The 17620-nt window shown below is 42.8% G+C and overlaps 1 protein-coding gene across 1 annotated transcript in view; it reads right to left on the bottom strand.

The window, feature by feature from the left end:
- Nucleotides 1-17620, bottom strand: part of ush2a (Usher syndrome 2A (autosomal recessive, mild)) — a gene marked incomplete at its 3' end in the record, with an annotated part of 191303 nt that overhangs the window by 5898 nt on the left and 167785 nt on the right. Inside the window, exons 74-82 of the mRNA XM_079186116.1 lie at nucleotides 8951-9032; nucleotides 8700-8845; nucleotides 8118-8459; nucleotides 7580-7941; nucleotides 7109-7478; nucleotides 6593-6874; nucleotides 6303-6472; nucleotides 4489-4819; nucleotides 163-369 (exon numbers count right to left, since the gene is read on the bottom strand). Coding sequence (XP_079042242.1) covers nucleotides 163-369; nucleotides 4489-4819; nucleotides 6303-6472; nucleotides 6593-6874; nucleotides 7109-7478; nucleotides 7580-7941; nucleotides 8118-8459; nucleotides 8700-8845; nucleotides 8951-9032 — 2292 coding nt within the window. The remainder of the gene's footprint in view (nucleotides 1-162; nucleotides 370-4488; nucleotides 4820-6302; nucleotides 6473-6592; nucleotides 6875-7108; nucleotides 7479-7579; nucleotides 7942-8117; nucleotides 8460-8699; nucleotides 8846-8950; nucleotides 9033-17620) is intronic.

Genomic DNA, 17620 nt, shown 5'->3' with positions numbered 1-17620 from the left:
AATATTGGGTTGGGATGAAGAATTCAAAATAGGAGAGAGAGGCGGGAATAAGTGTGAGTGATCACAGAAAAGGGTAGAAAAAGAGGGCTGGAGAGAAAAGAAATCCAACTGAGGAACTCAAGATATTACGAGGGGAATGTTAAATGCAGTATTATACTTTACCAGAGTGTGGTTGTTGTGGTTCACTGAGAACACTCTGTAAAGGCTAACAATGCCATTGGGTCGGGCTGGAGGATTGATGTTCACTAGTGCGGAGGTTGCTGAAACACGCAGGAAAATAGGTGGGCCTACACCCTCAGGTGGGGCAGGTCCTGTTCGCCCATTGGACCACGGACTGGCAGAACGACCGGCCGAATTCACTGCACACACCTGTCGGACAAAATCACATATAAGTCAATAATATCATGAAATTCAATTCACATGTATAATTGACGGTGAATCATAGAGGGACATCTGAGACAAAGTGAGAGCCAGACAACTTCTTTCTCCAGTCATTAGGATTTTAGATGCATTTTATGAACTCTTAATTACCCAGAATCCACCAGACCACCAAAAGGATATAAGTCAATGCATTGGACCATCCATCAAAACTACCATCAGCAGTGAGAGCAAAACCTTTTCAACATGCAACCCAACACGAACATATCTGCATGACAATTACTTTTCACCTTCATCAAGGAGTTATTCTCACACACACACACACACACACACACACACACACACACACACACACACACACACACACACACACACACACACACACACACACACACAGTAATCTTATTTGTGTGCTTGTGTTGGGTATAATTAGAGGTGTACACAGCACAGGGTCAGGCAGGGTGGAGATTTGCATGTGTAAGTCATCTGTAGCCTGTCAGAAGTAGTGCAGAAGGCAGATGGATGGGTCTGAGCTTTACTGGTGAAAGTGTCTGTGTGTGTGTGTGTGTGTGCGTGTGTGTGTCTGAGATGTGTTGTTTGTAGCTGTGATGACGAGTTTTGCGCGTGTATGCTTGTGCATGCAAGTGTGTTAAGAGTTGAATTAACCTCAATAATAGTCAATTAGGCCGTGATCAATCAGACTGATTGATCTAAGTGACAGCACAGATGGACTGAGATGGGAGAGGGGAAGGAAGAATGGAAGATGGAGAGACTGGGAATGGGGAGGAGGAGGAGGAGGAGGACAGGAGGAAGGGTGGACAAAGCACAAAGAGAGGAAGCAGGAGAGATTTCGAGCTTTGTGGCTCCAGACGTACCTGGTTGGATATAGTGATAGGTTTAGTTCTGGAGATAAGATTGTTTTTTTCTTCGTAGGAGTTGCATCATTGTGTTCATGCAAAGGCATCCAGATATGAGGGAGGCAACTTTTATAGTCAGTTATTAAAATCACGTCATACAAACACAACATTTTAGTGTCTGATCCATTAAACTCAAAAAGGGAAAGACACATCTGTCCTTGAACGCGTTTTAGGGGTAATGTGTATTATTCTTTTGTGACTCGACTAGTTTCCTACCTGGACCCGCCCACTGGCCCATCAAACTGTCTGTTGCTTTTAAAGGGGATGAGAGGATCTGATGTGATTGGTCATTGTTGTGGCCCACACCAACTCGACCAGCTCATGCTGCACGTTTCCTGCTTCCCTGCTCCATTCTCTTCTTACTCGTGACACATATTTGTGCTGCACCTTGTTTGTGTTTCAACCCAAAATCTCAATGAAATTACCAACTGGTTCATTAACAGTGCATTTAGACTGACAGCGACCTTTGAGCAAAACACTGCAAGGGTCTGCATTGATGTAGGTTGTGTTGGCTATAGGGTGCCATTAGGAAGAAGAAATACAAATCACGAAGTCCTGTTTGAAGGGTTACCAGCCATACACAAAGACGACACACTGCATGTATTCTTCTTTGAGGCAGGATTTTAAAACTCGATAGACTTATTATAACTGTAATAGCAAAGTTAGTCCAATCTTAAAAACACATGTTGCAAGGTGTGTGTCACTTGCAGAGTGCAGGAGAGCTCAAAAGGTGAAGTTCAGGAAAAGATTTTCTAAGATAAACAAGCTTGGATAATAATTGAATGTAGTTATTATTATTAATTTTCTGTATATTATACAGAAAATTGAGACTGAAACTTAACCTCAGCTGAGAGCATTTCGGATATATGTTACAACATTTTCACAACACTAATGAAGTCTTCTCTGAAAATAATATTCTAAAAGAATATATATTATTATGCCAGCAATGTCTTGATTGTACCTTTAATTGTAACATTGATAACTTGTGATCAACAAGCTATTTCTGCATTGTAATCACATTTGCAGCCTGATATTAATGCAACGTAGAAAGGACACAACATGTCTGGTGAAAAAGTCTGAAAGAAAAAGGTGAAAGAAAAAGTTTTCCGTTACATGTGTAGTCTAAACGCAGGAACTGTGGCTTGACTTGTTGCTCAAAAGATTTTCAATCAAATTTACTCCCGCCTTCCCATAACATTATAACTGCAGCAATAAAATATATCTACCCAGCAACAACCATGTTCTTCCCCTAGTAGCAACACAGTTAAAGCCTCAACGTGACGCAAAGCTTTTGGGCTTGATTAAGAAGTGTGTGCCACATCGACAAAACGGAGAGAAAAAGTTCAAAACTAAAGTCAGTCCAGATCACCTTGCCCTTGATCCACTGCTAAAAGGTAGAACTCATCTGGTCCTTAAATCATCTACAGACTTTTTACTGCTTTCTCTCATCTCTTGTCCTCTGTCCTCCTATTGGGCCGTGGTTTGGCTTATTAGACACAAAATAAAAATATACCCCGTTAGCTGCTATGGCAGCAAATGTGCCGCCATGGCAACAAACGACTTCAGGAAGCTACCAGCGAGTATTTGAGGATTTTTATTGGACGGTTGGACTGCGGACTTAATTCAAGCGCTCCGATAGGCCAACGGAGCTACTTGGCGGGTGCATCTACTTGGGGTGAAGGGGGTAAGTTGTGTGAAAGTGGGCAGTAATTAAAACCAAGCATAAAGCTGTCAATAGGAGCTTATGACCCAGTGTAATTAGCCTAATATGATTTCTCTCTCTGCACTGTGGTGCGCTAAACTGAACTGACTTATCGTCCTTGTGTACGCCTGAAACACAGACAGAATGGATGAGAGTCAGATAGGTACATAGACAGATTAACAGCTAAATAAAAATAAAGCAAGGGAGATAGATAGAAAGACAGACATGTGGGTAGATAAAAGGATTGACTAAAAGATTGGTAGATCGACAGGCAGACACAGAGAAAATATAGCTTATTGTTGAAGATTGAGAGGAATGACATATCCAAAAATGTATACAGTATCTTTGCTTCTCTGTCTGTGACACTCACATATGTTTACATGCACACACAAACAAACACACAGTGTACTACTGTGTGCACGGACATCACACACATACCACCACCTTGTCCACGTACCCCACTGACAAATCCTCAGGGGACGTGTAGCGGTCACCATTAAAAGGTCTTTCCAATACAAGCTCTGTTACCAAGGGGGCTAACAGTTAATTCGATTGGCTGGCTGGTAATCAGGAAGTGGGGTGCTCTGAGGGCCCAGTGATTAATGGCTCTGTTGCCCGCTCGTCATCTCCCAAAGCTCCTCCCTCCCTCCCTCCTCCTGTCATAAATTAGGGCCTCGTAAATAAAGACGGCACCACAATCAGGCAAACTCAATCAATTACACAGGTTCTCTGGCCTCAGCTCGTACATCTGACAGGCAGGAATGCTAATGTTATTGTTGCTTCCAAAGGGCTAGCCTGTCAATTAGTGCGCTGCACAACAGCATGAATATGGACCCCACCATTTAACACCTGTCGGATTACCTGGCTGTGTGTGGATGTCGGTGTATGCTGGAGTGTATGGATAGACTGCATCAGTCGAGGTGTGTGTGCGATTATCTGTGTCTGTGTGCGTGACTGGACTTTTGGAAAACATTTCATTGTGAAAGAAGGCCACATCTTCTGATGATCACATCAGGTCTAGACTCAAAAGGAAGTTCACAGATCACAATAAAACATTTAACTCTGTTTCTACATTCACTGCAGAGAACAGGACGTTTTTATAAATCTGTATACAGGACCCATTAGGACTTTTGGTGTTAATTATTATTTTTAATTGCCCTTCAGGTTTAGGATTTAATCCTATTTTCTTGAAGAAATACATCTTTTCTAATTGTTTTTCAAGATAAATAATGTCTGTAAAATGTTGATTTATCCTGTTTAATACAAATAAGAAAGGCAGTTAAAAACCTCAAGGTTGCATCATAAAATCCAGGTCAAGTTTGAGCTTTTAGTGACTACACAAGGACGGGTTCCCATTTCCTCTCAGATCTGGATAAATATTAGTTCAGTCAGTTGAAGTTTACCAAGACTAACCAGTTAGCATTTGTGTTATACTCAAAACAAAACAACACACACACACACAATCACATTTAAATGCACAAAGCATTGTACCTGGTACTGGTATACAGTATACGGCTTGAGTGCTTCATCTTTGCAAGTAGTAGAGATATTCCTGTAAACAAGTGTTGCTGCATCACGTCTGTGGATATCAGGGGTATGGTCCAGTCTTCGGTACACCTCGTAATGGAGGACTCTACCATTTGGCTCAGCTGGAGGGGACCAGGTGAGCAGAAAGGTGGTCTGCAGGCCTGTGTACATGTCAGGCTGAAGGTCTAACAGTGGCGCTGTTTGTCCAGCAGGGGGAGCGTCCAGAGTGAGTACGGATGCCCAGTCACTGGAGGAGCAGCCCAGCGCAGTGCATGCCTCCATCCTCACTTCATACCTACACACACATATTAGCACATGTTATTAAATGCAATAATTAGTGAGGTTTGTGTATTGTACACGAGGTAGCTAATTTGGAAGATGATAGAGAGGAGTGAGGGAGAGAAATAGCGAGAGAAGGTGATGAAGATTAGTTGAATTGATAGAAGGTCATCAGAGAGAGGGGGAGCGATCTTTAGATGATAAGGCTGATGAGCTTTTATTATCTGAATCTTATCAACACATACACACGCCCACACATAAACAGCCACACCTTCAAGCACACATGTACACACAGGAATAGACACACACACCTGCACATGCATATGCTCCCTCACACACATAGACATAGAGAAATATATAGTCTTTGGTCTACACTCCTGTCTTTTTCTGAGAGAGTTAGATGCATGGCCACGGCTTCAAAGTTGACTGCCTTGTACTTTTTTCTGACCATCTGTCTCCATTTCTTGCACAGTCTTAAAAAGGTCATTTGTTTACAGCTTGTTGAGAGTTTTTTTTTTTTACCAAATTAAGATATTTGCATCTTGACACGTGCATTAGTATCCTCATTTATTTCACATGGCTCAGAAATACAGCATTTGACTTGTAGGTGTAACTATATCCTGACGGAAGACTTTATTGGGGCAAAACAGCAGAGTACTAACTGCACAGTGAGGTTGTGCATTTTTTAATCCTTGTAAGATTGAAGTAAATGGAAGTAAATTATACAAGCCAGTGAAAGAACATACAACTAGTTTTTGAGTTGGATAATTTGCTCCAGTAATGAAATGAGTCATTCCTCTGGAATTTGAAAAATGTATAAAAACATTCAGATTTTACCCTCTTTCCATCTCTACCCTCTTTTTCTGCCCTTTTAAAACTAAATAAACATTTACACCAGTTTAGATAGGTTCACTTAAAGTTCAATCATTCTAAAATATATGTTAAATTTAGGGCTGTGACAGAAGAGTAAAAAAAACAGAAAATATTCACATTTAAAAAGCTGGAGTCAGAATTTCTCAAACTCATTTATTGATGATCAGAATAGTGGAAAATGTATTTAATGGTTGATAACTAATCATTCATGGTTGCAGCCCTAGTTCAATTTCACCAGCTGTTTTAAAAGATGCATTGACTGATTTTTTAAAAGAAAATGAAGGTTATTAATTGAGTGAAATGAGAACGAGGTGAACCTAGTTCTGGTATTAACAGCACATCAATGCCTGGGTCGTGGTGGTTTGTAAAAAGTCTACCAGAGTGTTTCTTTTTTGTTACCAAGAGATGGCACTCTGTTCCCTTCTTATCTGGTATTCCTCCCCATATTTCTTTCATCACAGCATTTATTACACATTGAAATAGGAACCTGTATTGACAGTTTTAGGCAATGCAGTCCAATAAAGAAAAAAACTACATATTCTTCCTACTTATACATGTACAATACATTTCATCCATAAACTGCTGCATAAAAAAGTTAACAGTGGTGGAGATCTGCTTTGACTGACCTGTGGTAAGGAGCCAGCCCACGCAGAATGGTGTGTCGGTCAGAGAAGTCACCGTCCTCTGGAGTGAACACAGTGCTGGTGATTCGGAGTTGGACTGGATCTCTTTGATACACAGTGTAACTCACAATGTCTCCATTAGGACGGGCAGGAGTACTCCAATCTACTCTCAACTGTAAACACAAACAGCACAAAAACTTTTAAACAACCATTTAGAGACAGTAGGAGGATACACCTTTGTGATGTCATGATCTGGCTGTTACTTATTAGGGCTGAATAGATAGATGACTCACCTGGCGTGGTCCCAGAGGTGTCAGTGTGGGAAGACCGACACCAGAAGGAGCTGACGGGTGAGTCTTTGCTGTGGCTGCTGTGCTGCTCACTGCCCCTTTGCTGTTGTTGGCTCTGACAACGTAGCTGTATTCTACACTTGGCAACAGTGTGAAGTCGTGGTAATGGGCCTCAGTGCCGACATAGATAACTTCGCCATCTCTGCGGAGTTCATAACCTGTGATGATGCCATTAGGGTGCTCCGGTGGCCTCCAGCTCACCTCCACTGACTCTGGGCCCGTGACCTTCAAGGGAAAGGTCAAAGGTCACATCAAACAGAGCTACAAGTAGCATTACACATTTTAAAACTCAACAAATCTCACCCAAATAATATAAATGGTACAATAAAAATAATTCTGATTATCGAATAATTTGTGTTGATGAGGTTTTGCAAAGTTTTGCAAGAGGCTAAGTTCTATTGAATTCTCTTGGATGAACGGCGAAATGTTTCACTGGAAGTCTAAGACAAACAAACACACCTTAAGAGTCGGGACGGGCAGGCCAGTGGGAGGAGCCTCCTCAGTCACTATGGACATTGTGACGCTGGCGGTGCACCCACCGCTGGTACAAGCCAAAAGGACCAGATGATAGGACGTGTGTGGCCGCAGATCTGACAACACTGTATTTAGTTCTCTCCCACGATAAGTTTCTTCGTTGTTCAATTTCAGCACATATTCAGACACCTCTCCATTCTGTGTCAGCGGTTTACTCCAGGAAACGTTTAAACTATCGGATGTGATGCTGTCCGCTGTGGGAGCTTCCACTGTGGCAGGTGGAGCCTCGAGAGTAGTGATGTCTGTGTATGGGCTGGTGATGCATCCCTCAGACGTGCAGGCTATGATTGAGTAGCTGCAGAAAAGAATAGAATAGAATGAAATGTATAATCATCTCTATCAAGAGAGTTAGTTCATTTGAGAAAACACAATGGTGTGAGTAAAGGCAAGCAATACCTATATGTTGAAAATGGCAGGAGGTCTTCGTCCATGTAGCTGAGGACAATAGGGTCAAAACTAAATGAGAAACTGACATTGTTTCTCTGAATCCTGTAGGACTGAAGTATCCCATTGGGCTCCAAAGGAGGGGTCCAAGACACCAACACCTCACTGGGCTGGCCTTGGAGGTGAGTCACTTTTGGGAGAGCTAGACCACGAGGAGGGGCCTGTTTGGTTGTCACAGTTACCCAGGGGCTGCGGATGTGTCCAGCGGGGTTGTGAGTCCGGACACTGAACTGGTACTGTGTCCAGGGACGCAGACCAGTCACTGTATACGAGACGGAGTCAGCATGTTGTGGGGATGATTCTCTGAACAGCACCTGTTGTGGATAATAAAGGTTGATGAGTTGTACGGTAGGAACACAATTCTTATTTGATGACTCGAATGGATAGAAGTGGCAGCTTGGTATTCAATCAAGATAATGACAAATGGTCAAACTGACAATGAACTTCAAAGTAACTGCCTGTAACTTCAGAGATGCTTTGTTTTACCTACCTTTCCCCTTTCATTATCCTCTTCATTACTTCTTTCTCTTCCCTCTTCCTCCAAACTTCTCCCAAGTAAGTAATACTCTCCAATTGGCCCATTGGGCTGGGAGGGAGGGCCCCAGGTAAGTGCCACACAGTCTGGGCCAATGAAGAGAGGCCTGGGAGGGGGCTGGAAAGCAGGTGGAGCTGCTGCCGTGGTGACATGCTGGGGTGGGGTGCGTGTGCAGCCTGCTAAGGTGCAAGCTTCAAGGATCAAAGAATACATGGTCCATGGCTCCAAACGACGAAACAGGAAGTTGCGCAACAGTCCACTGAATTCCAGGTTCCCCTCACTGTACAAGTTGTACATCTAGAAAGAAAGACATGGAAAGCAGGCAAGAGGAAAGAAAAGCATGCAGTGCAGTGGGAGAGGAGGAGAGAAAGACAATACTTTAGTATTGGTATCTATCCGCATCTCTGTCCTCTACTGTGTCTTCTCTTATGTGAGACTGATTTTATCTGAAGAGCACCATGCCCTGTGTCACCTGCCCAATGCTGTGTTTACACTTTGGTATGGGTCTTGTGTTTTTGTAGTGTGTATTGAATGTACCGTGATTATTCCATTTGGAGCACTTGGCTGATCCCAGATAAGCAGTAAGGCCCTGCCCTGCTCTCGCTGCTCTACTGTGAAGTTAGACAGGCCAGCCGGAGAAGCCTCCAGGGTCCTAATGGCAACCCATGGACTGGACACACTACCTGAGGGTTGCAAAATATCGATGCTCAATGGAGTAGTTCAGTGGTTAGTGCTGATATCATCTGCTCCTGATATTTTAAATGAGTTACCGATCGTAATCAACCTACCTGCTTCGTTCACAGCTTCCACTCGTAGACTATACTGGCTGTATGGCTCCAGACCATAGACTGTCGCTTCTTGGACTGAACCCTGAGAGAGAAAGAGAGACACCAAGGTATGATTGTAGGGTGTGGTTGTAGGCAGGAGGAGATATGGGAGAGAAAAAAGGAAAGACAAAGGAATGATTGGGCAAAAGTTAAAAGGTGACAGAAAAAAGAGTGGAGATGGAGAGGGAAAGAGCAAAGTGAGTAGCATGTCATAGCAAGAGAAGTGAGCGAGTTAGTTCCACAAACAAATCCTGCATGAATAAAAACCCGTACATTACTCATTAAAAACGGGGAATGAAAAGGAACACTGAAACAATGGCGAGCTAAGATGACATGACATGGGAATTGTGATATCAACATTTCAACATACAGGCTCTGCCATGGTAAAGTAAGTAGACACCAGAGAAGTGGGAGAGACAGAGAGAGACTGGCAGGCAGACGGACGTCCCTTGTGGGTGAATTCAAAGCTTCCAGATTGAGTGTTTATGTCACACATGCACCCTTTTATATCACACACACACACACACACACACACACACACACACACACACACACACACACACAAAGACACAGGCGGAGTGAGTCTGCCAGTAGCTTTAGGCAGTGGGACCCAGCCCAACACCCTGGCAGACACAGGGGCAGTGTGTATGTGTGCGTCTGTGATACAGTGGGAACACCATTTACTAATTGATAAGAGACACACTGATGTTTCAAAAGGCCCTGGCGTGCGATGACATGGTAGTCAGGGAGCACTAGGCTCCAGGACTGCCTGTTTGTTTATGACTGTGAGCTTTAAAGTCGCTATGAGAGTGATGTTTCTGTGTGTGTGTGTGTGTGTGTGTGTACATATTTGTTTGATTGCACAACATAGGAGGCTGTATTTTTTCATGTGTTGAGTCTGCAGTTTAAAAAAAAAAAAAAAATGTCTGTTCAGGATTGTATGCTTTCAGTTAAGCAAGCATATGTAAAGAGATTAACTGGTAACCCACTTCAATGCAGCAGCAATAGGATCAAAAAAGCTCAAATTCAAGCTGAATCAAATGAAAACCCTGACAAATCACCATAGCCTGGCACCAAGGATGAACTGTCTGAACAACAACCAGAATGCATGTATTCACTGTTTTCATGTCTGGGAGCCAACGTGTTTTTCATCCACAGTAAAATAGGATTAATAAGCCCCTAGACACCTAGACACAAGCTAAATCCTCCTGCAAATCACTGCACTTCTCAGTAGAGAGAGAGAAAGAGAAAGAGAGAGAGAGAGAGAGAGAGAGAGAGAGAGAGAAAGAGAGAGAGAGACAAAGAGAGAGAGAGACACAGGGATGGAGAGAGATAGAAAGAGAAGGAGGCGGTAGAAGTTAGAAATAAAGGTTGAAAGAAAAAAGAGATCGGAATGAAATGAAGTATACATAAGTAAGGCGATGTAGGACAGACAATTAGAAAAGAGGGATGAAAAAGAGAAAGAGGTGAGTAAGTTAATAACTGATGAGGGAAATAAAAAAAAGGGAAGCAGGAGGAGGGGGGAGTGTGAGAAAGTCTACGACAGAGAGAGATTGAGTGAATTGGTAAAAAAAAAAAGATGGAAGAAAGCTAAAGTGGGAGAGAAAAAAAAGATAGATGTGGCAAAAGGGAGAGACAGATTAAGTGAGCGAGAATGAGAGATCTCTCTACCTTAAAAGCCAGTGAAATATGTGAGGCATGTGGCCTATAAAGCGGTTAACATATGCACATTGTCAATAGCAGCATCTGGCGCTGGCAGCTTTTATAGGAGCATGGAGACTCTGCTTCAGGCCTCTAGATGGCAATACATTCAAACACTTTATCACTGAAACACACCACATTAACGGCCTCCTAACACTCACTCAACACACACACACACACACACACGCACTCAACAATCAAGCGCTATGAAATTCACCACCTCAGCCTTTTAAGAGCACACAAACACACACATACAGATCCGCAGACAGGCAGTAATCAAATGGTGCAACACTAAAACACACTCCTATTACATTACATTAACAGCTCCCTCAATAACTATTTCTCTCTCATACGCATGTGTAGAGAAACACACACAAAACACTTTCACAGTATCTTATAACACACAAAACTAGAGAAAATGACATGACTAACAGAATTATGAAGAAGGTAAATTCAATATCCAACAATCCACTGTTGTGAAGGTAAACAGTATAGAAAATAGAAAAAAAGACCACACAGTTGGAATACAATTTCCCAACCTTATATTTGCACTTTATGTATAGAGCAACTGACCTTGATGTGTGCAATACTAAACATAGCTATTAAATGGCTGTTTCATTTTGGATGTTTCAGCACCAATTGTGGGGATAGAGCTATATTGCAATTTGGCAGTAGGTATTTACACTTTTGCTGTAATAAATAGACCTGGTTCTAGTGAAGGATTTTACATTTCAGCAAAATGATGGCTGCAATGATCAACCAAGAGTAGCAGCAAAAACGGCTTTTGATAAATGGTTGTGTTTCTGTTTTGGAAAAATGGCCAACCTATGAAGACCACATGAATAGCTACAGTGTAAAATATGAAAGCGAAAGGTTCTCGTCAACCTAAAGTCAGTGAACATGTGTGTGGATGATCAAAGTAACTAGTTAATCATGCCAAAAGCAAAAGAACAGAGAGGGAGCAAGAAGTCAAGAGCGAGAGAGAGAGAGCGATGAGGGAGGGTTCAGAGAGATTTGAACAGATGTAAAGGAAAGAAAGTGTAAACAAGACAGAGGGAGAGAAATGGAGACAATGATGGGGAACGAAGAGAAGAGACCGGGAGAGGTGTCACTAATTTATACATTAAAGGGCCCTCAGATCTTACATGGTTCAACACAACTTAGCATCGAGGGCAAGCAATTTATTCAATCTTTTATTTCCTCATTCTGTCTTCTCTTTGGTGTGTGGGCTGAGCTAAAGCAGGGGTCCTCTGGAAAGTGTGTGCGTTTCTGCATGTGTAGCCTATGTAAAAGGGTCAGTGTGTATGTGTGCTCCGTGAGCAAATATATTGGTATCTGTGTTTATTTGTGTGCATTTGCATGTATCCTAACAAGCCCACATCTGCATGCATCTTTTTTTGTACCCGTGTGTCCCTAGCAAGTGCACAGCTGTGTGTGTGTGTGTGTGATATTCAGGTGGAGAGGCATGGTGCGGCCGGGGGGACAGTGTGTGATACTAATTAAGAATAACCATGTGTATTTGTCAAAAGAATTATGCTGATTATCTCACAATGGCCCCAGCACTGGGCCCCGCAGAGAGACAGAGACAGAGAGACGGACCAACATTAGCATATGGCTACACACATGCATGCACGCGCACACACACACCCACACACACACACACACGCTCTCTCTCTTGTCTCTCTCTCTCTCTCTTTGTCTCACACACAGACGCACAGGTAAAAGTAAAGTGAGTGCCTAAGAACATACATGAAAGATCCATGCCTAATGATAGGTGATTGGGGTCCGCTTGGTCTGCCATCGGGATGTTTCTGTTCACAGGCCTTCCCTGGCCTCTCTGCTCTGTCATATTAAGTCGTGGAGAGATAATAAAGCACCCCGCTGTTTCACCTTCTTTATGTGCCTCAGTTCTTTCAGTGTGTGGTCAAACATGCCATGATCAGAAAAGCTCCAATTCAAGTCAATTCAGCTCAATTCAAATCAATTCAATTCAGGTCTTTACTCCAGTCTATTAGCACAAGCTGTGCCCTGACCAGCCCTGCGAGAGCAGTAATTGTTTTCGAAGGTTTCTGAGGTGAGCCAGTACACCACACGCTGCTCTTTTGCGCCCCATGCCAAGCTCTCAAGCCAAGTTTGTGTGTGCGTGTGTGTGTACGTATTTATGTGTGCATGCCTAATTCAATGCTGCTGGAACAACTGCCCTATGTCTGTTTGCAAATGCCCTGCGTGGGTGTCCCTGCTAGTCAGTGTGCCTTAGACAAACCCTGACACACACAGACGATCGTGCGACACGCACACACACATACAGAAGCACACTCACAGAGTGCCATTAGGCATGTGTTTTTTCTGTGGCCAGCACAGACTTAGAGAGAGGCTGCAGGGGGTCTGGAACAGGCAAGCCCACTTCACACCGACAGCCATGATTGTTTTTGGCGGCTCTAGACCCCAGGAACAGCATATTTGGTGTGTAGATATGCATATGTATGTGTGTGTGTGTGTGTGTGTGTGTGTGTGTGTGTATGTGAGAGAGAGAGATGTGGCTAAAGACCAGTGGACAGTAGTAATGGAACACTGTGCTTAAAATCCACAGATATCTCCTAAAAATTAAATGAGTGAGAATGTATTTATCTATGCATCCAAGATTTGTTTTATTTATTTATCTATTTTGTATAAAAAAAAATAGGGGAATCAAACTGAAGTAAAACTAAGCTGAACTGAAGTCACATTTAATGCAATGAAGAATTTTCACTAAACCACTTTGACTTGCATTATCCTGGAGGCCAATTTGTACTGCATACATCAATAACTAAAGGTTTACATGTATGAAAGAGAAACAAAAACACAACAGCCTCCTCCAGACTACAGTCAAAAGTAAAGCCCACTTTCAAAACAAACACACACACACACACACACACACACACACACACACACACGCACACACACGCTCACACGTTCCCCCTTTCCTCTTATAAGCACTCACACTCAGCATTCCTCTAAAGTGATGACCATCACATCGCAGTTGCTCCACTAAACATCCATTAAGACAAGTGGAGAGCACTACACTGGATGGTGTGGCCTCTTCACAGACAGACACACAATAACACACAACCTGTCATTACGGAGAGAGAGAGCGAGAGAGAGAGAGAGAGAGAGCACAATGAGAGAAGGAGGAAGAGGAAGTAGGAGAATATAAACTGAAAAAAAATCACTTGAGAGAGGGAGAAAGACGAAGAGGGAATGGAGGGGGGTAAAGATGGATAAGAATAACATAAAAACTGTAATTTGTGACAGAGCTATAGAAACCCCAGATGGAAATGTATTTAGTGATGGAGGGAGAACTGAGCAGAAGGAGGAGTTGTGAATACGATGAGGAGACGGAGAGAAAGATTGCAGTGAGGTGAAGAGGGAGTGTTGCAGTCTGATTATTTGGCTGTTTATGCAGAATGCTAAGAGCCCTCCAATCAGAGTTGGAGACCTCGAACTAAGGGGTCTGATAGGCCGAGGGCCCAACGAACTCTGCATCCAAGTCTCCTTATTCTCTCCTCTAATCCTTCCTTCGTCTCTTCACCTATATTCTCCCCTCTCAACCTCCTCATCCCTCTCACCCTCTGTGCACTCAACTCTGCATTGCACTCCTGTCTCCACTCCTTTGTCTCCCTCATTTGTTAAAGGGTGTCACTGAGAGCAAGGGCAAAGCCTCGACGTTCCTATTTCTTAGACCACCCTCTATCCTCAGCTCCGTCTCTTCGGTGGTTAAGCGTCACAAAGAGGAAAACTGAAAGTAAAAGTGTGCAAAAAGCAACAAGTGAAGGAATAAAGCTGTTTCCCAATCCTGTTTCCAGGCCACAACACAACTTATTCTATTTACAGATTTAACCGGGCTAAAACACGTCAGCCTAATTTAAATACATACTGTCAAGTACTGATAGCAAAATATTTTTCTTTCACATCTTTATTATACTATATCCAGATCTTCATGATGCAAACAAAACTATGGTGGCTGAGAGAGGTCAATGGACTGCAACTTAAAAAACATGCAAGTAGACAAAACACAAGCAAATGAGAAAAGCACCTCTGTGTAGTTCAGAAATGTGTTGCAAACATAGAAAACACAAGGAAACACTGCAAGTAAATAGATGTATTTCCATTAAAATGTCAAGCGAATTTTTACTGTCAAAAAAATTTGAATTCGGCTCGTTTCCATCAAATGGTTTGGAGAAAATAAGCTCGGCTACAGCATAGTTTAGTCAAAAGTTGGCGCTGTAGGCTACTTTATACACACACTCATGTCTAACCCCTTTACAAGAGGAAAATGGAGAGAGATCTTCAGTCCTGTGTCATGTGAATTAAATGTTTGTTACTTCTGATTTCATTTGGCCAGGGCATTTCCATATCCCATTTAACACATCGACTCTTTTTCGACAAATGCAAAAAACACCTTGAATGAGTGTAAACACTTTTTTTCACAGTTGAGTAAGTTTGATCAAATCTTACCGTTTATATACAGCTTTTTTAATGAGATACTTAAAAATGCACATAAAAGCGTGGTTGGAAACACGGCTACTGATGAATTGAGTCAACAATGTTTATTTTAGTTTTAACATTCTGATTCCAAATTAATGGAGATGATTGCTATACCACTGGTTGATCACTTTTTTGTGTCTCCATTAGACGTGTATTGAAGATAAATCTTCAAGGAATTCTTGGACGTTTTGGGAAATATGCTTTTTTGCTGAGAGTCTTGTTGCTAGTGTGAGGTTGCCAGGTATCAGTGTAGACCCAAGAAAGTCATTGGCAAAGAAATAGTCACTTCTGCTTTGTACGGATTAAACAAAGGATTTATAAAAGACTATGAAAGAACCAGGCTAGTGGTATCTCTTTGCTTCTCGTCTTTACCCAAGCTAAACTAAGCTAAACTAAGCTAAGCTAACTAGCTGCAGCCTCATATCTATCCAACAGATTGCGTCGATCTTCTCATCTAACGCTCAACAAGAAAGCAAATTAAGTATATTTCCCTAATTGTATCCAGTACTTCCTTACTTCAGGTTAGCTCACTTGTGTGTCAACCTGGAAACACGCCAGCTGAGCTATTCTCAGTCCTTTAGTGATGCTCACAAGTCACTCTGAAACACATACCAACATACAGTATTCCCAAACTCTGCATCTGTATTCATACTATGTGTTCAAACCCTATTTTTAACGCTGTTACTTGTTTGTCCAAATCTAATCATTCAACACACCTGCAGACCATTCATGTCCAAGTACACACCACATATTCTGATAACATGTGCATACTTTTAAACATCTCCCAACTGCGCATGCCTAAATACACACATTCTGACAGGTGACACACAAACACACACACACACACACACACACACACACATAATGAAACCTCATGTTGGCGTTGAGACACAGTTCGCCGGCTGGCCCTCGCTGTCCCGCACTCTCTGACGGCCTCTTAATGGTAAACTAACAGATTGTAAACATGCTGCTAGCTCTCTCTCTCTCTCTCTCTCTCTCTCTCCACCTCCATCTCTCTTCTTTCCTCACCTCTTTCACTTCCCTCTTACTCCTGTTTAGTTCATGCTTCCTCCTCTATTCCCATCCCTTCTTTCCTTCTCCTCTCTCTCTCTGTCTCTCTCTCTCTCTCTCTCTCTTTCTTTTCCTGGGGTATTTTTTAAACAATGTGTCCTTCATGTACGGTTGGTTACGGGGTGTACAGAAGGACATCATTAGCGCTGGTGGTTAAGCTGTAATTTACACCATTACCGAGGTAGGGGCCATTTTTATTGCCTAGTAAATTTCAGCTCTGAAATATTTAGACCATATGGCTCAATTTGTGTAATAACCTTAATTTCCAAGCACCCTTCAGCTCCCTTCAGCTCCGGCTGTTGTTGGCGGATGGTGGAGTGGTGTGTGTACACATTCGTATGTGTGTGCACGGTTTGGAGTTGGAGCACGCACACACACGCATACACGTACACAGAAACATGGACATGGCAAAAACGTTAACGCATACTCTGCACATAACCTCTTACACACTCTCTCTTCCACACGCTCTCACTGATTCATTCATTCACACACACTTAAACATAAGCGCGTGCACACACACACACACACACACACCTACACACACACACACACACATACACACACACACACACATATGTACATGGCGGAAGCAGATTAATAGGGTGTCAGCTTGTGTTTGGGTGAGGGAGCGTCAGGCGTCGGCCAGATGGTTCTCAGGGATGATGACTGTCAGGGGTCCTGCTCTGATCAATGGGATGTATTAATACAGCACACGCGCATTGTTGCACGGACACACATGAACAGAAATATGCTATGCATGTACAAAGGCACACATGCAACGATATTCAGACATATGTATCCACATAGAGTAACACACACACACGCACACACACACACACACACACACACACACACACACACACACACACACACAAATGTATGCACGAGGTCTAACTTCACTAGTGATCCCAAGGGCCACAGTGTAACATCTGGAAGAGCCAAGGGAGGGAGGAAAGGACAGAAGATTAAAAGAGGAGAAAGAGGGAGGTGGTAGGCAGGGAAATACAGGGGGCAGGAGGATTTAAAAAGTGGATCGAGGGAGAGAAGAGCAGCTACAGATGCAAGAGAGGAGACTGGAGAAGTGACTGGAGGAGGGTGTAAGGGAAAAGAAAGGAGAATGAGGAGGGTTTAAGGTGTAAGGCGTAAAAGAAGGTTGTAAAAATGATGAGAGAAGAGAAAAGAGGAGCTGAGGAAATTAAGGATGGGGTAGAAGGAGATGTAGGTAGAGGAATGGGAGGGTGCAGAGGACATCAGGACGGAGACCAAAGAAGGAAGAGAATGACGGGGGGAGAACATTAGAGATCAGGCAGAAAATGCAAAAGATCTGCAAGGAAG

This window comes from Pholis gunnellus (genome assembly GCF_910591455.1).
Source record: "Pholis gunnellus genome assembly, chromosome: 1".
Classification (NCBI taxonomy): Eukaryota; Metazoa; Chordata; class Actinopteri; order Perciformes; family Pholidae; genus Pholis; species Pholis gunnellus.
Note: the sequence above shows the minus strand (reverse complement) of the source record. Positions and strands in the feature narration are given on the sequence as shown.